The sequence below is a fragment of the Centroberyx gerrardi genome, chromosome 4 (assembly GCF_048128805.1).
Source record: "Centroberyx gerrardi isolate f3 chromosome 4, fCenGer3.hap1.cur.20231027, whole genome shotgun sequence".
NCBI lineage: Eukaryota > Metazoa > Chordata > Actinopteri > Beryciformes > Berycidae > Centroberyx > Centroberyx gerrardi.
This window is the reverse complement of record NC_136000.1, coordinates 33,613,057-33,636,457: the sequence shown is the minus strand read 5'-3', so window position 1 is coordinate 33,636,457 and position 23,401 is coordinate 33,613,057. Positions and strand designations below refer to the sequence as shown.

At 38.5% G+C, this 23,401-nt stretch overlaps 1 protein-coding gene across 1 annotated transcript in view; it reads right to left on the bottom strand.

The window, feature by feature from the left end:
* Positions 1-1,170: 1,170 nt before the first annotated feature.
* Positions 1,171-23,401, bottom strand: part of ano1b (anoctamin 1, calcium activated chloride channel b) — a 128,477-nt gene continuing 106,246 nt past the window's right edge. The window contains exons 15-25 of the mRNA XM_078283293.1: positions 22,676-22,744; positions 22,328-22,529; positions 22,027-22,138; positions 20,876-20,933; positions 14,119-14,219; positions 11,968-12,110; positions 9,539-9,691; positions 8,443-8,495; positions 6,208-6,392; positions 3,957-4,062; positions 1,171-1,422 (exon numbers count right to left, since the gene is read on the bottom strand). Of these exons, the coding sequence (XP_078139419.1) occupies positions 1,171-1,422; positions 3,957-4,062; positions 6,208-6,392; positions 8,443-8,495; positions 9,539-9,691; positions 11,968-12,110; positions 14,119-14,219; positions 20,876-20,933; positions 22,027-22,138; positions 22,328-22,529; positions 22,676-22,744 (1,434 nt within the window). The remainder of the gene's footprint in view (positions 1,423-3,956; positions 4,063-6,207; positions 6,393-8,442; positions 8,496-9,538; positions 9,692-11,967; positions 12,111-14,118; positions 14,220-20,875; positions 20,934-22,026; positions 22,139-22,327; positions 22,530-22,675; positions 22,745-23,401) is intronic.

The window sequence follows — 23,401 nt, the reverse complement described above, 5'->3', positions numbered from 1 at the left end:
TATCCCAGTCTGTTATAGGCCTATCTTAAAGTGACATTATTTTTAAATTCCAAAAATTAAATAAATAAAGAAAATGTCATCAGAACACAGTTTACGTAAGAAAAATATCTGGTATTTATTGTCTAGATAGAAATTGGCTATTTTCAGGCGGAGGCTTGAGTCCTAGATAAAGAATAAAAACTAGCCCATGTAGTCTACATCCTGTTTTAGAAAATACAATGAAGCTATGAGAAATACCTTGGATGCCTCACATACTGTAACTGCATGATAGAAAGTACTAACAAGCCATTTTATCTATTTTTCCTAAACATGGTCCCCCATGTTACAGTGGCACCTCAATAAGACAGATCAGCTCTATAGGAGCGAGGGGGAGGAGAGAATGGGAGTCACGCAATGGAGGCACAACTGGGCTAATTTGAGGGGGCTGAAATGGCAATGTCTGTTGTAAGCACAAAAATGTGTCTACCATTTTAACTCCAATATGCACTGTACCATGCAGGGGTTTTTCATGTAAAAATCCATCTGTCTTAGCCTAAATCACAAAGTGGGGCTGCAACTGAGAAGATTGCACCATCCCCACAACTTGAAATTGTGGATCCTGCTATAAAATTAGATCCATTGTCCAGATTTGTGAAAATTCCTACTGGATGTGTGCTACCATGTCTGACTCCAGAGCAATAGAAAGAGTTTGGCCAGGTTGTGCTACTGGAACCATGTTATTGCCCATTGCTATAGACAAAGAAGTATTGGCTAAGAATATGTAACAATGTCCTCCATAACATCATGGTGTTTTAAACATTCTAGACATCAATGCTCTTCCTCTGTAACGGCAAAGCAGTAGGACTGTGGCACGAACACGGCTGCCACTTAAAACTATACTGTGTGGACCGTTTATCTATCGTTCTGGTTAGCAAATAGCTGGCTACTCAGTGAAATATTTATGATGACAGAAAAGATGTGAACTGAGACAGTCACTCATTGGTTAAATCCCCTTAGAAGCCCCTCTCCCATTTGTTGGAATGTTCCGGACAATAATAAGGACACAGAATTTGGCTTGGCCTGAGCAAGCAGGCTGCCTTGTTAGCTAGCTAAGCTCAGCTAAGGTAGCTTACCAGTGTAGAGGCATTAGCTTGCTAACTAGGAGCCCATTCTAATTTACCGTTACTAGCGTCAGAAGCTGTTGGCATTGTTGGTGTGCATTCCAGAGCGTGGGCGAGGCCCTGGGCTGTGGTTTTTGCTGTTGCTGCGGTTCTCCTTGCCTCCCATAGAAGCCATGCTGTCCAGGATGTGGATCTTGCCCTGCTCCTCCTTCATGAACAGCTCCACCATCAGGATCTTCTCTTTGTGGATCTGGAGGCTGATGTCTTTAGGGATGTCAGGGATTAGCCAGTCCACGATGTCGCTCATCAGCATCACCACGTTCTGGTAGAGGAAGAGAGAGAACAGTCAGTTTCTGTAGTTTTCTCTGATTAGTTTTAAATATCTGCATAGTAATGCTGTGCTTGTTAAGACTGGATTCTTGCACTATGAATGGAACAGACTGCATGTTGAAATTAGAATTTCTTATCCCCCTCAATGATACATTTGCGATTACTTTTTATAATGTATGTCCCTGTATGTTGCTGAAAGTTTGACTGAATTGCATTATGCATTTTTTTGTTGTTGTCTGTATGAAAGTTTTTTTTTTTCTTTTGTTCTCGGGTCGCTCTTAAAAAGACATCTGGATCTCATAGAGACTACCTGATTAAAGATAAAAGAAACGAGTGAGGCAAGAGACAGACAAGCCAATGTTGATGGATAATCTTGCACACACTTGTAAACAAAGGTATTACATTATACTTTGTTTCTTCTAGCCCACTATGTTATGTTGATTTTTCCCACCCTCAACCTTACCTATTTGCATTGCCTTAAAATGTTGCGGAATGTATGGAAAATACATTCTGCTATAGTCCTGTTAAGGGACTCATTTGTTAAATGATATCCCTGATATTCCTTGACCTCCTCAGAGAATTTATAGAGGTCTCTGGAATACACCTCTATAAAACTTGCACACCTGGAGCACATATGGCACATATGACCACCCTTTTTTTTTTTTTTCATAAACTGTAAAACTAATGAAGTTGAACTCCTCCCACACCATAGGTCAAAATGACACCAAACCAGGTTCCAAATAATCTGCAGACCCTCAACAACAAAGTTATATAAGGTTTTAAAAACATCAAAAATTTGAGCCAACAGTGGCTGGAGACCTTACTGTAAATGTACTAAACACAGACATTTTATTTTTTGTTCCAAAATTTGGCCAAACTCAATGAAAATAAATCACAAAATTCATATCACCACCTGGCTGAGGTGCGATTTTTTTCAGAATTGTATCTGCAAAACTGAAATTTTGCTAAACTCTTTTCACTACATTAGACAAATGTGGAATAATTTGCATAACATGCCAAAACCTATGGCTCTTGAAACAGATTTTATTTATCTACACCAATATCTGATCTTTAAGGGCGTCTCTATCAAGTCAAAGTAAATATTGAAAAATAAAAGTTATGGCATAGAATGTCTCAGGTGGGTGTGATTTTGTGAACTGTAGCAATAAACATTTCTGTCTCCACTGATATAAAAAAAATCTTACATCCAACTACATCATCACTAAGACAATTATCCAGATTATTTGTGATGAAAATCGAATCTCTTTTTGATTAAACTATACAGAGGATATATGCAAGTGAGTGAGAATGATGTTGCAGGATGCGATTTTGACAAAATAAGTTCAATCTACTTTTAAATTTTTTCACTGTCTCCTTTGTTCAAGCAGGTTCCACAGCAACGCTGGCAAAAGATTTTCTTGGACATTAAGAGGCATTATTTAAGCCAAACATTTAATTTTCTCCTCCTTTTTCCCTTTTTTCCTCATAACTAAGCTGTTCCTGACCACCATATTGCTGGTAGCAGCTATAATTAAGGGTTCAAGCCTGTAGGGCAGAACATTTTCGGATAAACCCCACAAACACGAACAGGTCTTGGGTGCAGAATTAAAAAATTACCCCAGGTCCGGTTCGGGTCCAATTTGACAGTTTCTCATCATGGCTCATCAAGCTACAAATGCCATACCTCCCCGACAGCAATTTAAACACAACAGATTGGTCTTAGTGTGTTGATGTTGACATCATTTAAACCAATCTGATACATTCATTGCAGCGAGCAGAGGAACATTTTTTGCGTTGCTATTATAAAGTTACAAGTGATGTTTAAAATACTTAGTAAAAGGATAACAAATGATTTGTAAAACAGACTTTTTTTGGGTCGCTGTAATAAAGTTGCAACTGATGTTTACTGTAGTTAGTAAATGGTTATTAAGTTGCTTGTAAAGCATCAATAAATATTTATTGGTTGCTATTATAACGTTGCAACTGAGGTTTACTGTAATTAAGCTTGTAAAGCATCAATACACACTATTTTGGCCCCCAACTCTAAGTCAGTGTGAAATTGCAATGCTGCACCAAAGATATCAACAGGCTGGGAAATGAGAAAATGGAATTTAAAAAGTCAACACAACAACTCAGCAGTGCAAAGAAAATGTAAGACTCCCGGTCAGCCTCTTTTCAGCAATCAAAGGCTTTGTGCTCTACAAATAAATTAAAGGCAATATTGAAAAAGATCTGCCATGTTTCAAAGGTCAGTTAGCCAAGTGTTTGGCTGCAGTAACCAAGGAGTAACATCATTTTGGTACAAGGTGTCACTAGTTATTTTGACTTGACTACTTGCCTTCAGTCAAGTAGTCATATGATTAGATGTGAAACAGCAGTCTGTCATGATAAGACATCAGAATGCCTTCATTGGCCAATCGATCAATCAATCAATAAATTGAATATTCAACAAAGCTGTGTAGTTCTATACCCATATTAACAACAGTAATAATCTATCACCTACTTGGCCAGCAAGTATCTCCTTACCTGGAAGACAATGACAAAGGCCAGTCGTACAGCCAGCACAGCCCAGAACTCCTTAGAGATCTCATAAGGAGTGGCTGACCAAGGAGGGTCCCTGTAGTCCTTATACCTGCAGAGAGAAAAATACATTTTCTGCCTTGAATTTCCCATCCACGCATCTAGAAATAATTCAGTGATTGATTGCTCTTCTGCTTGACTCGGTGCTTGTTTAAGTGCTTGATTAATTGCTTGATTGACTCAATGAATGACTGATAGATATTTGACTGATATTCCCACGTGCAGATCTCAAGTATGTCTTAGGATTGACTTTGAGATTCTGTAGCTTGTCTATAAAGCATTAAATGGCCATGATTAAAATCGAAATCTGTTGTAGTTGGAATGGTCTGTCAGTTGACCTGAAATGTGCTCCAACTGCAACGTCTTTTAAAAGCATAATTATGATTCATGATTCTCTCTCTTTCTCTCGCTCTGTCTTTGCTGTATGTGGGTGGGTGGCTTTCAAGAGTTACAAGAGTTTTTTGAGAATACACAACTTTGCCTCTTTGATTAGAAGAAAGGTGAACTTCACGTTTTTTTGTGCAGCACAGATGTATTATGTATCACTTGAACATGTGCAGTATGTTACGTTGCAGTCTCAAATAATGAAAAAGAGAAATAGTTTGGATGTCAGTTGACTCACAAATGTGTTGTGTTCTGTCAAGAGTTTACTGAATCCCCAAATTGTCCCTGATATTAACAGAATGCTAATATTTCCGTTTTTTTGTGCACGTTTTTGCATTAATGTGGCAGCATAGGTTTGTATCACCTAGACATGTGTAGTTCATTGAGCGTCAGTTTCATATTGTGAAAAAAACTGATGATTTGGATATAAGTTGACACACCACTGTGTTACATCCTGGTGATTGTTTTAGAGTTGTGTTTGCATCAGATAAACTGTTTGTATTAGAATAAGTGAAGATCAGATCACTGTTGGATAAGATGTGAGAACCTTGTCGCTGATTCTTATCAGTTATTACGTTATTAGTCTTTACTACATTATCGGTTAAAAAAAGATACAACCCAATAATGTAATAACTGCCGGGCAATGTCATGTTATGACATTACTGCTCCCCATATGAGCGACCAGCTCTTGCCTAGTTTGGGAGAGGATTCCTCTGATAAGGTTTTAGGTTGTAGGTTGGATCACCAAAAGCAAAAGCAAAATAACAATTGTCAGTTGTGTATGTTTATATAATATATAATAACTTTATTATATTTAACTTAGAACGAATCATTTTCTATGTACTTGTTTACGTACTATTTTTATGTTTATGTTCTATTTTTCCCTGCTGTATCCTATTATTATTATAGCCTATTTATTGCTGCTGAGCCAGTCATCTCTGATTTCTACTGAATCAAGCTTGAGAATCCGAATCAGATTTGGTTACGGTTAAGATAATTTTTTCCATGCTCAATTACCATGACAATTACTAAACTAAATTACTGGGAACTAACTTAAAGGTGCTATGTGTAGCATTTTAACATCAATAATTCACTGCCACATTAATTTTGAGACATTAGTATAATATTTTTCCTTCTGGGTTAATCTTCATAATAATAAAAGTTACATGCCGTAACTATTTTTATATCACAAATTAATAAAGTTAACCAGTTAATTATATTATTATTACTCTTAAACACTCCAAAATGAATGGATATAATCCTCTAGGGATTGTCTCCCCAATAATAAAGGGTATGTACCTTAACTATTTTTTTTTTAACACTCAATAATACATTTAACTAATTAACTATTTTATTAATAATAATCACAGAAAGTGCAAACTTCATACAAATCTCCATAATTGCCTGAACAATTCTCTTGACAAATTTCAATACAATATAATGCACCATTAGTGAGATAAGGGTCCAAATAACATGGACATGAATTTAATCAGTTAATTAATAATAGTTATAATAATCATAAACACATCAAAATCAATAGTTCTTCCTCTAGGGGTCATCAATGTCCATACCAAATTTGAAAAGATTCTTATAAAAACTGTTCAAGTTCACATGGAGGACCTGCGGCGGACGCGGCGAATCCATAATAATATGGATTCGCTGTCAGGGCTGTACATGTACTGATAATAATAACAATAATTATACCAAGGTATCACAATTAAGTTTAAAAATGCTACACGTAGCACCTTTAATTTTTATTTTTTTGCATTTTACCTATGGAGTCAGTTAAGTTATCAACAGACTGATTTCCTACCTGCAGATCTCAACGGGATAGCCAAGATGCAGTGGGTCCATGGGCTCCTTGCCATCCTGGAAGTGGCTGACATTAAAATAGGACAGAGTATGGTTGACAAAGCCATGCATGGAGCCGTCAGGGCTGTACATGTACTGGTAGACCAGCCGAGGGATGAAGTCTGAGGTGAAGGAGATGACAAATGCCTGAGGAAGAGGGGGTACAGAGACAGAGAAAATGGAGAAGGGGAGTCAGAGTCAGAGAGAAAGATGTGAATAGAGATTTCATGTTACATTTCATCCTCTATGGTAATTTGAGAGTTTCTCTGCTTTCTAGGAACAGCTGTTAAACTTCTTCACATGGACTAAAAAGTCTGTAGCTATGTTATAAATCTCCCATTTCTACTTTCTATCGAATGAGGTATTCATGCCATACGAAATACATACAAATTAAAGAATTTAAACAGCTACCCCAGGAGGGCAATAAAGGTAAAGTAAGTCAGAATAAAGTAACGTCAAAATAAAAATAAAATATTCCTCCTGGTGTGTAAACCATCAAGATGAAGATCTTTGCCATCTCGTCATCTCCCTCCAACAAATTCCTGAGAGAAGCAGAGAGCATGCTGGGAGATTTATAGCCTAAAGCCAAACTGGAGGTTTGACCAAGTATGGTCAGACTGGACCTCTCATTGGCAAAAACCTCATAAAGAGTAAGGTTTTACAAGTAAGCCCTGCAAAGTGGTGGCATAAATTCACCGCAAAAGTGGAATGTCTTTTACATGGTGGTGTAAATCGACTGCAAATGAAGCAGCTTTTAAAGTGGATTGCTGGCTTTTTCTTTTCTTTTCTTTTTTTTTTTTTAAGCACAACTTTTCCCCAGCAGGGTTAAGTGAGGTTCACCAGGGAAAGGGCCAGACCAACAACACAGCAAGAAGATGCAAAAATGAATAAGAGATGTGAGTGAGATTTAAATAAAGAAGTCTTGACTTTGGCACTCTCCTGTTTGGCACTGTAGTGGAAGCCAGGCTACTGAGTAAACCCTGGCTACACCTGTTTGGCCCTGTAATAGAAGTCAAGTCAATGGGTAAACCCATGCTAGGCCTGATTGGCCCTTTCGTGTAGGCCAGGGCATCGTTTCCCAAAAGCATCTTAAGGCTAAGATGATCGTAGCATCCATCTTACGAAGTCTCTTTAGTTTGTGAGGGGTTTCCAAAAATACATCTTAATTTAAGACTCTCTTAAAAGTGATCATAGACAACGACTGCCTCTGACCGGTCCTACAACGCTAAGTGCGTGTTGAGAAGGAAAATTTTGAGACAAATTTCAATGTGTCACGTGTGCAGGACTCATGGCAACTTTTTAACTTGAGAGTTTAAGGTATATTAGGCTGTTTTCACATTATTTACTGTTGTCTAATTTATTTTCATCTTAGATATTTTATTTCTTTATTAGGCCTATATTTTTTCCCACTAATGATCTGTGTGTGAAATGGAGTGATATGTCCCACGAGAGAACACTGGAACATAATGATATAAAAAAAACGGGTGCTGAGGGAGGTAAAACACAAAATGTGTGCTGTCGGCGACTGCAGCAACTGGAGAGTTGAGCTTTTGGAGACGGGACAAAGAGGGGAACAATTTATTTTCAAAAGAAATGTTCAATAACTTGACGTGCAGTAAAACCCGTCATGTAGGCTATTGTGCATCTGTTGTGGTGCTATCGCCCGGACAGCACTGTTGTGCAAACGCCTGAATAGTGTGTCATTTAAATTGACAGCTGTCTTGATCAGAGAGCAGAAGCTATGATATGAATCATTACTCCTAAATCTGAGGCTAGTTATTAATTTTTGCTCAAGGGCAAGTATCTCGAGCAACAGAAAAGACAAAAGCATACATTAAAATTAAATCCACGAACATACAATTGCATTAAATGAGATAACAGTTGGCTGTAAGCACTCTGCAGGCAATTTAAATCATGTTTCTGAATGAACGAGCGTAGGATCACACTCAAAAACACTCTTTACCTCTAAGAGCGGTTGCTATTGGGAAACAAGGCCCAGGCTAGCCCGTTAAAGACTAGAAAGCTAGACTAGCCATTTTGGTCCTGGAAGTGGAAAACAGGAATGGGAAGAAATATAATGGAACTCGGAACCAAAAGTTGGATTTTGTTGAGCAACACTCGCTACTTGCTTTGTGTATACAATATTGTATGCCCGTGTGTGTGTGCATGCATTGTTGTAAATTCATGATTTACTTACATTAATGATGACAGCCACTTTTGCCACCCCCCTGAGTAAGTTGTACCATATACCTGGAGACACATACACATGGACATAGCAATCAAACATAGCCATCAATCGCTGACCTTAGATATGAGACTGACTTCAAAGTCTTTTACTCTGGACTCAAATGACCTTATTCACACAGCGGCCATTTTGAACACTCAAGGTGGGAAACTCTACCTGGCAGATTGGCATATACTAGCGTTACAACCACAACGGCTGCTTGAAGTTAGCAGGGCTAGCTTACTAGCTAGTAAGCTACTAGCTTCCTTCATTTCAGTGTGGGATATTCTTCAGTGGGGAATCTGTGTTTATATGATGTATCTTGGTATACAACAGTTGTACAGAGCTGGGCTGTACTTGTGCTTCCAGGTAGAGTTTCCCACCACGAGCGTTCATAATAGCCACCATGTGAATAAGGTCAATTCATTTTACTGTAGGTAACAGGCACACACAGACACACAAAGCACTACACCCACATACTGTATAGCCACATATTGTGCCAATATTTTCAAGTTTATTTGCCATTTACATAAAATTGCATTGGAATTCTTGATGTTAGTAAATCCTTGAGATTTAGTTTAGTTAGTGTAACAATTTAAACATTTTCCTTAAAAATAACACTGTCTGAATGACACGTCTCAGGATGTCATGACCACCTAAACTGACTTTACTCAATTTGAAAAATAATACAGTGGTAAGCATTACAATAAATATTATCCGCTTCATATAAGTTTGATGTAAGTAAGTCTCTTTTAGTCTCTTTTACAAAGGGTTAGGGTTAGGCAGCAGTAGCACATTTAGTTCCAGACAAACAATAAAAGTATTTTATAAGAAATCGATCATCTCCGGAGAAGTGAGAGGAAGAGAAGATGAAGAGTGAAAAAGAGAGAGAGGCACAGGAGAAAATAGTCGCACTGTCCTAAAACAATGAACTTAAAGCATCAACAATTTTCTAGAATCACCTAATAGCCTAATACCCAGATGTTGACCAATGGGACAATCTACCAAAAACTCACTGTATTCCTTTACTACACAGGTAATTTCATGTTTTATGAGTATGTTATCCTACCAATGTCTTTGGCTCTGGCTGCCACAGGCCTTCGCAGCTCAGCCACGAATTTCTTGGCATCGAGTCGGATTTCAATGATGTTGTTGAGCAGGGCAAAGAGCGGAGCCAGGGGGAAGGACGCCACGAACAAAGTCACAAATCCAAACTGGATGACTGGACACAGACGGAGAGAGGAGGAGATATTAGGATGTCATCACTACTAACTTGACAGCCATATATTAAGGACAAAATGCAGCCGAGACCCTTTCTATACATACAGTATATGCCTTCTATAGACCGGGTAAAGTGAATATAACGCACATAAACTGTATACAATATATTGTATATATATCTATATATCTATATATATAGATATATATATAGACAATATAATATACAATATAATAATATAATATAATGCACATAAACTGTAAATTCATGTTTATTTTCTTCATATCCCCCTTTTCTTTCACATCTGTTATACATATACGAGGTGGGATTAGGAGGAATAGGTGCAGAATCGCCACAAGCGAATATGCAGCACCTTAAATTAAATTAGATTGGGAGGAGAGAACACGTTTGGTTACCGCGTTGCTCTGGTCCTTGGAGAAACCATCGCTCAGTGTAGGAAACGGTTCAATGATGTTAGGTTAAGAGGAGGGGGGGGCATCAACCAGTGCTATCGCGCATACACTTTTATGTTGGACGACAATCATTCACACCACAACCACGTATATTTAGAATGAATGAAAAATGTCGTATCTTATTTTCAATCAAACCATCCACAAAAAGGCTTGTATACTTTGATTGCTCTCAATTCCTGAGAACATTACAAAGGAACACTCTTACAAAGGAATCACATGTTGTAGCTGTCTGCTAAAAGCATTACATAACATGTACAGCTTTTTTAAGTACGGCTGGTATAACGGTTTAAGTGTGGTACGGGTGTGTGTGTGTGTGTGTGTGTGTGTGTGGGGTGGGGGGTGTCTGACAGATGCTGATACAGTTGTCCAAGGGAAGTTAAAGTTTTATGTGATGACGTTTTTGTGGTTCAAATTCACTTTTAATTGCTGTTAGTGTTGGAGTTGGCCTCTAGGATTTTAGGGTATGGGATTTTGATACCAGTGCCAAATCAATATCTTTTTCGGTACTTTTCATGAGGTAATCAACTTAACTGTAGGGAGTAGTTGTAGTAGTCGTAGTAGCAAAGTGTGAGTAAGCGCAGCACTTTTTTTTTTTTTCTTTAAAGTTCAGCTTCCATGCGCAAGATACAGTATGTTTACACTGGGGAAAGATCTTGGCTAGTACAGAGTCGCGCAGAAAATCATCTTTTTTTCCCCTACTTTATTGTCTTTACATCGTTACGAACACATTGCAGAGAGACATATTTTGAAATTAGTATTGCTGTCTCCCTCCTTTGTATAAAAATCATCATAGATAATTAAGTAAACTTGCCTTCCAGTTTTAATGTTTTTATGTCATGTTTCACTTACCATGATGAAAATTGCTGAACATATGTTCTTCTTAAATTGCACTGCAAGTGTAATATTTTACTATTGAATTGTTTGTATTGTTTGAGCTGCACTAGACCTACTCTGTTTTTAAGATTGGAGTAAATATCTGAGTCTCACTTAAAGAGTCAGTAATTATTTCTTTCTACCATTGAGTTTCAAGGAACTCAATGGTAGTCAGTTTTGGTGGTGGTGTGTGTGTGTGTGTGTGTGTGTGTCCGTTTATTTATGAACCTTGTAATAGTTTGATGCATCTTTCACTTCTGACTGTTTACAATATGCATTTACATAGTTTTTATGTTTGTTTGTAACTTTTATGTATGTTTTTGATGCCTTTCTTTCTTCGCCAGCTCTCTAGCAGAAACCCTAACCCATGTGCATTCAGTGTGAATGCACAGATGGTTTAAACACAAAAGCAGGAGAAGCCAGCGATCTCTCTTAGGTGTTAGCCTGTATTTGTGTGTGTGTGTGTGTGTGTGTGTGTGTGTGTGTGGTTCTATATGCTGGGAGGGGGAAGGAGGGGACTGTTCAAATATCTATGATGATATGATTGGTTAGAATTTTTATGTATGCCTAATGGTACACAACATAGCAATAATTAAAAAATATGCTGTTTTCAGTTTAGGAAAATGAATGGGGTTTTGATATAATAACATGAGAAAATAAAAAAAATAAAAACTTTTGGAAATTTTATGGCATGTATTGTTAAATCGGTGTACATTAGGATATGGAAATTAGCAAACAAGGTGATTTTTCACTTTTCTCCTGTGTAACTGAATGCGAATCTGTTGTGTCTATATATTGTACTGTATCTAAAGTATCTGTGTGTTTCAGTAGGTGCTGGTCGAGGAGCCATTTGCTGCTTTTATAGCAACTGCTGGACTTGTGTGTTGTGACTTTGTACTGGTATAATTGTGTGTGTGTGTGTGTGGTACTGACTCATTTCCATATATTCTGGTGTTAACCCAGCGAACGGTTCGAGGAAGTGGTCAGTCTCGTATCTCTGCAGCTTCTTTTCCCTCTCCTCCTCCTGAAAAGCCCCTCGCTTTGACCGGATGTAGCGAATCAGCTTCTTCAGTTTGCTGAGGAACACACACATACACACACACACACGCAGTCAATCAAGTGTGTACACTCAAGCATTAACACAACAAATGCACAGAGAGATAAAGTGTAAGAAAAAAGATTTGCACTAAAAGGCAGCAACTCTCTCGGCTTATTTCAATTTCAAACATTCTTCCATTTCTGTTCTCAGTGTATTCATAAAACAAAATGCGTGACCACCATAGTATAAAGAGATGGAAACCAGCTCAAAATACTGAATACTTTCAGATCAGACATGATCAATTAAGGCCACCTCTGTGATCTTACTAGTTTACCGTATATGAGTGGTACCCAAATAAATGAAAGCTATCAAGGAATATGAATCCAATGTAAGCAAACCTATATCTATTACCATTCCAGAGTAAATGGATATGCAATAAAGGAAAAAATAAGATTTTCATCCTTGCCTAGTATATAATCTAAATTTCAAAGGCAATATCACCATTATAACCAAGATCCCATGGATAATGATGCAACTGAATGTGTTCTCCTACTCCTTGCCTACAACTGTAACTGTAAATTTGATGAAAATACAATAAAATACAACATTTACGATACAATTTATAAAGATATACTCAGGCGGGCTCCATGGTTTGGCCAATTGGGTACCCAAAGTGTTCTTTCTGACTGTTTACTGGGAATTTTACTTCAAAATACTATTTATTCCATATAGCCATGTTACAAATAACAGAAATCTCCCAAAAACATACAAAGAGTAATAAAGACAATGAATATTGATCAAGTTTGATCAATATTCATATACAGTATGACATTGAATCAGGGCCACAGAGCTCCATTCTACACAGCCATATTTATAGACAACGGCTGTGTCCTCCGTGTCATGTGACCCCTCGCTAGATCCCTCTTAGTCAGTGGAATCGAATGGTATAAGACTCATTGCTGTCAGTACTTCGATACAGCCATCAGATGGCGACAAAGACCATGAGTTCCCAACACAGGCTTACAGCCTGTCTGGTCTAAAAGGGTTGGTGAAAAGCCCCAGATGATCAGTTGATCAGATGACAGTCCCCGGCGGTCAGAAAATGACGGTAGAAACGTGAGTAACTAAAATCTGCCGTTTTTGGCGAAAATAACATAAGCCTTGGTGAAATATTTTGGCAAGAACATAGATTTTTGTCAGTGTTATTGTAAAATGTGTCCAGCGATACCAAGCATGTTATTGTAGACTGACGAGAGAATTATCCCGGCGCTTTTGATCGCAACTTGCTCTTATATTTACGAAGTTTATATTTGTACAACATTATTGTTAAAATACTTCGTAATCAGACATAGTTTGGACAACATACAATTGGTTTACGGATTCTGAAAGCTCAAGATCCCATGTTTTCAAAACAGTATAACATTCATATCTTCTATAAATAGACTTCAACTTCCACTGTGACTTTTCCTCACTACGCCATTGGGGGGGGGGCGGTGCCAGGACCTTCGGGTAGAACTGGTTTTAAAGCAATATTCCACTTAGTTTTAACATGGGGGTTATTCGTCACTTGACCACCATGAAAACCAGAATATAAACTAATCACCAAGATCAGATGCAGCTGGACCAGTTTGTAGCGTTCAGATTTTTACTTCCCATTCATTTGAATGAGGCCAAGAAAATAGCCTGAAAACTGTTTTTAACACGTTTGTGAACAGATTCAACAACAGGACCAAGCTCACAGGCGTACATGCATAGGTAATAATATGAAATACAAATTTTAACAAAACCATACTGTAAAAAAAAAAAAAAGCTGTGCAACATCTTTTCATAATGTATGTGTGTGGATACATTAGTTTTTATGTGAAGGTGAGGGTGACAGTGTGTAAACCATCACAGAACAGCCATTTACCCTTAATAAAGTGTCCCTGAGTGCCTGAAAGTGTTCCTGAGACACTGAATCCCAACTTGCTCACTCATGATAAATCATTCTAAATATGTGTTGGCTAAATGCCTAAAAAAATTAAAATCAAAGTATATATACTTACGGTATTCCAATCTCAAACAGATTGTTCTGAATAAGCTGCTTTCCCAACATGGTGATACTCAGCTGGATACACAGCTCCATCAGACAGCCCCCATGGGCACACTGTAAAACAATCCAATACTTCAGAGTTACTACAAGTCTATGTTAATGTAACGTTACGGTATAGATGGAAGCCACAAATGTACATAATCACTTAACACATTCTTTGTAAACAAATGCTATAGACATGTCATAGTCATTGTTATAGAGTGTAGAGGCATAAATTCAACCCTCCAAATGATGGCTCAGTCACACAAAACAGCACTTTTTTGAAAGGTGATTTATTACTGCTCCCAAAAATACAAAAATCTTTGAAAAAAACATGAAAATTGACTCACTAGATAAAGAAAATAATGTATGTGTGACGACTTCTCTGTCACAGTCATGCACACTCTAAAAATAAACACTTTTTATACAATGCAACAACCATTGTTTTACAGGTGCTCATTGTTCATGAGTCATTAATCTAGAGTCTGAGTCGAGTCTGAAGTCATTTGAGGACAAGTCCAAGTTGAGTCTCAAGTCAGTTTATGTGTGACTCAAGTGCAACTTGAGTGCGAGGTATGAATTTGATTCCCCATCCATTTCACTAAACATTTCTGTTGGATCTCTGCTCTAATGAACTAGCTTACTTCTCTTTATTACCTCCGCCAAGGAGGTTATGTTTTCAGTGCCGTTTGTCTGTTTGTCTGTTAGTAAGATTACAGAAAAACTACTGGCCCGATTTTCATGAAACTTTGTGGAAGGGTGTAGCATGGGCCAAGGAAGAACCCATTAAATTTTGGAGCGGATCCAGATCCGACTCACGAACAAGCAATAATAGCACGAACCTTGGCGGAGGTCTGCGCTCTCCGAGTGCCCTTCTAATTGTGAAAATGTGACTTTATTGCTTGTCAATTCCAGGCCACCATGAGCTGTGCCAGAGACCTGTCCATGTTGTTGTATTTCCTTGGTCGTCAATAGAGGGTGATAAAAGTCATAGATTGCTTTATGCTCCTTTAAAGGAACAGTTCACCCAAAAATGAAAATGTTATTATCTACTTGTCATATCAGTCGAAACACCGGAGAAGTTTGTATGTCCACATAGCACATGGCAAGTTAGCTAGCGCAGCTCCATGTCAGCCTTGTCCAAAACAATTGAAGTGAACAGGAATTGATTCTTTACTGGTGTAAGGTTCATTAGTAATAATCGTAGCCGTTGGAGTAATTTTATGGTCATTTTTTGCCCTTTTTGGAACTTCCCATTCAGTTCAGTTGTCGGAGAACGCTGACATGGACAAAAGACATAACTACTCTAAACTCATTTGACTGAGAGAGTTGGAGAGACTGGTTGTAGACTCACTTTCTGTACAAACCAGTGTTGCAACATGTGTCTGACTCATTGAGCACGTTTACATGGACTGCAATATTCCGATATTAACCCGATTAAGGCAATAGTCTGAATAAGACACTGCCATGTAAACAGCATTTTCTGATTACCTTAACCCGAATTAGCTCATAGTCGGAGTAAGCAATAGTCGAATTAAGACATGTGGAGTATTCCGATTTTAGTCGCATTATTGAAGTGCATTGTAGACATGTATACACCTTAATCACACTATGACGCCCTATCGGAGTTTTCGCAGCATTTTGCGACACGTATAGCAATCCAACTGCTGACGACACATGCTCTAGCTTCTAGCGAGTGTTGCGCAACTTGTTTACAGAAGAAAAGATGACTGCCACCGGTAAAAAGAAGTCCCAACATTTTGTCCCTACCACGGTAGCAACATGACAGAAAGGGTTTCAGGTTAAATTCTGGAGGGAAACTTGGATGTAGGACGTAGGGACGTAATGTGGGCGTGCTTCTTCAGTCATTAATCGGACTATGCTCTGTAGCATGTAAACGGGAATATGAATGAAATATTCTATAAGCAACTCATGTAAACACCTTAATCGGAATATTGTCTTATTTAGAATAAGGTCAATAGTCTGATTATTGCAGTCCATGTAAACGTAGTCATTGTTATGGTGACACCAAAATTATTTTGGCTCATGCTGTAGACAATAAACTTAGGCTATACTATATGGAATATTTAAAGGAAAAATCCACCCTTGGATACTCTTACGCCGTTACATATCAATCTGTGATGCCGAATGCATTGTAGGAGTTATTTTGTGATGAAGTGTTGCAATTTCCTTTTTTGGTGAACCCACTTTCCCTCAACCAGCCTCATCTACTTCTATTTCAGTTAGTGATTTGCTACATCTCCCAGAATGCCTTTCGACAACCCCCAGAGAAGGGCCGTTAACTTACTGCATTCAGCTGTGGGTTATATGTTTTAGTGAGGACAACAATAGCGATAGCGTAGTACGTTTTTCCAGTCAAGAAATTGTGATGCTGTGATGTGCTGTGCTCAGTTGTTCAAATGACAAAAAGCTGTTGAAGTTGGTGTTGTATTTGACACTACCAATGACACAAAGATGCAAGCTGTGGCTAAATTGCAATAAAAATACACCAGAGTGGCCCAGAATTACAAGGCACATCATCAATAGCTGTTAAAGTGTTTAAGGGTGGATTTTTCCACTCTAAGGGTGGAACCGGTTTCAACCTGAGCCTTATATTCCTAGTTTTTGCCCTCGTGACAAATGATTGCTTTCCGGCAGCCAGGAAAGTAAATAAGGAAGTGTGTGAGTAATGCTAAAAAGTATGAAATGGGCTATTATAAGTTAAATGTTCAATCGTAGCTACATAAAGACATTTCACTGCAGAGTGAGTGTTATCGTGTCGAAAGGACGTGTTTTAATTTCTTTTTGGGTTCAACCATTGGCCCTGTATTTGTGTGAACTGAAGTTACGTCAAACTCTACAGTGAAGTGATGAAATTTTGAACACAATCGATCGTCATGACGGCAAAAACTAGGAGGTTGTGCTACATTGAGGTTATTGACACCAGTGTGCTGCTGTTGTAAGAATAAGGCCAGAGCACATCAGCACATCAGTGTGAAAAACCACAAGATAGCATGACTTCAAGTATGTTATTGCTTTTATAAATTTTCAACACTTTTGCAGTAGTATCAAAGAGTAAACAAAGATACAAGCTTTGGGTTTTAATTCATTTTATTTTGGTTGTCTGCCAACAAAAAAAATCAGTGAGCAATAAACATCCTTGTATGATTCATTCCATTGAACGGAGTGAATAGGTTAAATGTAAGTAAGTAAAGCTTTATTTATATAGCACCTTCAATACACAGAGATACAAAAAGAAAACCAAACGAACACAAAAAATATAGTTGCTGGGAGCAATGGCGGGGTTTAAGCCAGTACAGCAGCCAGAGATGTTACGCTGTTGAGGGTGAAGCGCTCTCGCAATGTTTAAGTGGAGAGGTTGTGACGTTCACATAATGTTAAAACTAAGTTTCAACATTTTTTACATTTCTACACTTTCAAAATGTTGCTGTATGGCCAACTTTGATCGAATCTGCATGAAAATTAGTAAGCAAGTTCCAAATACAGGTTCAAATATGATTACCAAGTTTCTTAGCGGTGGAGTGGAATTCTTAATTTATGAGCCAAAATGTCAGAGGCCACAGCCACATGCGTCGATCCAAACCAATCTTTTGGTTACAAGGTGTATCAATGCCTTTTGACCATATACCAAGTTTGGTAGTGATAAGTCAACAATATGGTGGAAAATTGGCATGCTGTATTTAGGTGGTCTCATGGCAGATTTATAAAGCTAGAACAGTCAACAGTATATCAGACTTACTGTGAGATACATGTGTCACTACAGCTCCCCCTTCTGGCCAATTTGCATGACATTTTCATTCATTTAATTCATGTTTGAAATGCCTTTCCAGACAAGACTGTCAAGTTTGGCACTAGCTACTCCATCACTGTAAAGCATATCAAGGAAGACATATCTATTGGAAGACATATCTCATAGGCTATTGGAAGACATATCTCAAAACACAGGTCAAATGCAGTTGGGAAATAACATGCACCGAACCAATACCTTGTTACTCTAGTTACTAACAATAACCAACAACAGCAAATTCAGTCAAGGTAAATAACGTTTTCACTCCTTAGTATAGTGATCTGAATATACTTTGTGCTGTTGGTGATGTGTAAATAAAAATATACAAATATGTATTTTATCAGAAAAAAAGTGTTGCTTAACTCATCTTTTGTGGTGACTAGCAAGTTAGCCTAGCTGTTAAGGTGACAGTAGGGGTGTGACAATTCACTGGTTTGAACTGATGCACCAAGCTAAATAGTCATAGTTGCTTATATGTTACACATATCCAGGGCTTGAAATTAACTTTTTTGATCACCAGCCAATATGGCTACTAGATTTTAAAGTTACCAGCCAATCGGAATTTCCACTAGCCAAAATGTTTTTCTTGAAATAAACCAGATTATGAGTGCCACTGGGTTAATTTAAGCATAAGTATTAGTAAAAATAAAAGATATAGCATAATAAATCTATAAATTACAGTATTTCACTGATATTCATAAATTGCGTTGATTTCAAATTGTGTGGATTTCATTGATACGTGGCTCTTAACGGCGACACTGTCCTCCAAAGCACCTGTCTTGGCCTGCTTGATTGTTAAGCTCTGGAGGTCGCTCTTTGTAGTTTTCGTGGTCTTTGACACTCACAACCGATCGCCATTTGGCATTAAATGTCCTCATTTTCGCCTTCTCCTCTCCTTTGTTTTCATTTTTATCCTCAGTGTTGCAAACTCTTTTCCAAGGAAAGTAGCTATTGGCTGCTCAGAAAGTCGCTAGAAGTCGCCAGATGATGTCATACGATAATTTGCATATCAATATATAATGCTGCACTTGTTATGCACACCGCGGCGTAGCCCGTTTTAATATAAGTGCTGACTCCGCCCACCCTGGCCAGTTTCGGTGTACGCTGGTGGAAATTACAAGTGGGTCCAATCCTACAGTCCCCGCTCTCAGCGGAGGGAGGGGAGCTACACTGTGTGTGGAAAGCGCTGTGATCATCAGACCTCTCTGGATTAGACAAGCAAGTAGAGAAAACCGGCATCAGCCGTACCAATTTATTGCCAAATGCTTTGGGATTCAACACATTAACATTGCTTCCCATGGTCAGAAAAAGTCGCCAGATTTGTCGCTAGTCGCTTTTGAGAGTCACCAGGGGGGTCTGAAAAGTCGCCAAGTTGGCAACACTGCTTTGTATACTCGCGGTCTCGCGCAATCGATTCTACCACACAGCCTGCTTCAAATATTTAGAGCTTGGTTGGCGGGTGTTAATTTCAAGCCCTGCACATATCGCTCTGCATCATATCATATCGCATCGTACTGAGACAAGGCTGAATCGTAATGTATCGATCAGTTGGCTGCTTAAAATGTAGCTAGATGCATCGGATCGTTGATCGCATATCGAGATGCAAATCAAATTATGCTTGGATGGTGAGATGCACACCCCTACGTGACAGCAAATAAAAAGCCTCTATTGTAGTTAGCTAATAATATTAGTTATAGTCTAATGCTAGATTAACTGCTATGCCTGTCCTCTTACCCTGAAATGCCAACCAGGATCTCTTCTTATGTAATCCATTTACGACGGATGAAGGGGTCTTTGGTCAAGCGATGAAAACTTTGGCTCTATGAGATTCTTTAGACAGAAAAACCCGACCTGTCAACCTCAGCATTGTAACTACTCCTGCACTACACCTCGTTGTGAGTTGAAGATGAAGTAACTGAGCAGTGGAAAAAAAACAAAAACATTTTAGCACCAGCAGATGGCAACGTGATAAGTGCTGAGAGCCATCACTGCGCCTCCTGGCGGTGAAAAAGAAAACAGCTGATGAATTCCACATTAGATGTTTGAGACTTGGCTGATGTCATTGAGGGGGTCTTCACTCGTAATCCACACCGCTTTGCTCTTCATGCAATGAAACAAAGGATTTTCTAATATAGAGGGGTCAAGACCAGATCCAAAATCCTGATTTAGGTAGTCCTAGCCCATTACGGGGGTTAGGCCTCGCTCCAGCCTAGAGCCACAAATGTTTCTGACTCCATAGAAGGTAAATGGAGATGCTCTGCGGGTTCAGTAGTCGGCCCAGCCCATGCTAGTCTCCATTCCCACAGCCTCAGCCTCCCTATTATGAGAGGTGCCAGTAGCCACGAGAGAAAGATATTCGTCCTCCTTTATCTGCTAAAGTCTGGAAATCTGGTTCTGAAGCGCTGCAATCGTCTGGGAGAGGCACAAACAGCCAGAGAACTTCGGTGAGGGTATCGGCGAAGGGATAGCTACAGTATTTATAGTTTTTAGCTGAATATTTTTTAGCCGAATAGCTAATCAGCTAACAGCAGGTAAGCAGTCAACAGGCACTAGCGGCTAGCTAAAATAATGGCCAGTCCCATTTGTATGAAGCTTAGGCAATTGGATCACACCAAATAATCCAAACGGCTAATAGTCCACAAAACCAAGAGCAAAGTCCGCAGAAAGACAGAGAAAAAAAGACCTACAGAAACCCAAACTTCATCAAATCATAAAATTCATAAAATTCAAGGAAAAAGACTATAATGTATAAATGTAAACAAGGCAAAGTAATATTAGAGTTATAAGGTACAAGTACGTATATTGCAGTTATAGGCACTTATGGAGCACCTCTAGTCTAATCTCCATGTGTGGTTGTAAACTGATGTTGTAGAACAATAATTAAATCATGAATGCAAGTTATTTGTAAGGATGTAGGCCTTACCTCCTCCATTCTGTACGACTCAAATACATACAGGTAGCTGCCTGGTCTGCCCACCAGCCTTTTGGGAAAAATAAACAGAAGGTTATAAGGTGGGTATAAAGTGTGGATCTGAAAATAGATATATTGAAATCATATAGGTTTGGTAAATGTCATTTGAAAAGATTATTAACGCATGGACCATATTTCAGCACATTCATGTAAGTGTTAAGGGATAACACAACTTGCATCATTTCAACACATCTCTATAGAGTGATGTCTGGATGGATATGAAAATTATTTAGTTTATGAATTTGATTTGATTTATGGTTTATCTCAATTCTACACCCAAATTTCAGATTCAGAAGACTTAATTATCCTTGTGGAAATACTTAATAAAACTCTCTTACAAGGACATTAACCCTCTAAACCACAATAGAATTCAAAAACACACCTGCAGTTTTACTGGAATTTCACCTTGAATTGCTCATGAATTATTCCAGTGTCAATATCAAGAAGACTATTAGGAAAGTGTCAACTGATTCATTATTTTGAAATACTAGATAGATAGATGTATTTCAATTTTATATCAAATTCCCCTATGTAAAGACTTGAGATATGGTTATGGCAGCAGGGCGGGAGGTTGGTTGAGAGCTGGAGAAAACTGGGAGCCCTTGTGGTGCAATCATCAATTTTAATACATCACCCTAAGCATGATGGGATGTAGATAAGCACCTACTTTCAATATACTTTGAATCGCTAATTTACTCAAGTTTTTCTTTTATGCTGTCATTTTATTTTGTTTACCTCTAGCTAACTTACAATGGTATTTGACAAAAGGTTGATATTTGTTTTGTTCCATGTTTTGAAAAGAAATCTGTAAAAATTATCAGTAAGGTCGAAGTCTCAAAGTTAAGTGGATCCTATTTTTGTTTGTAAACAATGTGTTTTTCATGTTGCTGGGATTTCAGTAAAATACAGTATGGCTATGTGGTTTAGAGGATTAAACGAATCAAGACATTAATATACACATGATTAAAAAGAGAGAGTGCCAGCTGTAAAAGAAGCACAAGCAAAATAATTATTCCGTCGTGGAGCCACTGTTGTTTCTTGCCTGCCGTTCGAGAAAGTCATGTTTATGCTAGGAATTTTAGGTATGGGTTTAGGCTACTAACCTTCCCCTGAAGAAAGCAATGTAGATGATGGGGGTGAAAGCATTGACAAACTTGAGAATGAAGGTCTTGAAAATGAGTCGCTCCTCAAAACTCTTGTCTGTCTTTGGAACCTCTGAAAAAATACAGAACAAACTATCCATTGATGGTTGCTATTATTTTTGGTGATGAATAGATGAATGGTGATGATTAGTTACTATTGTTGTTGCACTACCACTACTCCTACTGGTCTCTACTGACCACAACCATCTAGGCACACATCTCATCCATACAGGCCTCTTTACCATACATGACCCTGACTCACCTAACGTAGTCAGCCACCGTGCCACTGCCCCGTATACCTCGTCCAGTATGAGGATGACCACCAGGTTAATGATGGCTGCTGTGGTTTTGACTGTCACTCGCACGTGGTTCCGTGTAATCGGGTTGGAGCTCATATGGAGAGCCGCTTTGGTGGAGATCCGATAGAGGATCACACCAAACACAATGGCAAACGTAACACCGATCTGAGAGAGAGAGAGAGAAAATCCCTATGTCAACTATAGATTTTTCATAAAATGTGAGGGGAAACAAATTATCTGGCAACAGTCCGTCCTTAAATTTCAAACAAATCACCAATTGACTATATCTTAAGAATCTATCTTCCCCTTACCATTAACAGCATCATGACAATGTTGGTCGTGTAGGCAGGGAGGCGGTCTCGACATGTCAGCTTCTCCTTCTCCACCTAACAACAAACAGAATCCAGTAATAAGACCCTAAGATTTGGATCCATGCTTACTATAACTGTAAGTCCATGCAACTGTAACTGTCAATATCATTCTGTATATGTCGTAACTTGTCTCTAGCAGGTGTTTGATTCCGACTAGAAGCATCCATAACACAAATTTTTGTCATTTTGGATAAAAGCATTCATCAAATGGCATGTGTGACTCTATGTAACTGTAAGTATCACATACAAAATGTTTTTCTACAAATTGTTTTAATTTCCAACTTCTATGATTTGTATATACACTCCCCGGCCACCTGCTCATTAGCACAAATGGCCTCCAAACAGTGAATCATGTGGCAGCAACTCAATATATAAAGCATGCAGACATGGTGACGTAGTTTAGTTTGTTGTTTGACCAAACATTAGAATGAGCAAGATGGGTGATCTAAGCGACTTTGACCGTGGTTTGATTGTTGGTGCCAGACGTGGTGGTTCCAGCATCTCAGAAACAGCTGCCCTCCTGGGGTTGTCACGCACTACAGTCTCTAGAGTTTACACAGAATGGTGTGATAAACTTTAAACACCTTGTTAATGAGAGAGGTCAGTGGAAAATGGGCAGACTTGTTCAAGCTAAGAGAAAGGCCTCAAATGCTCAAATAACAGCTC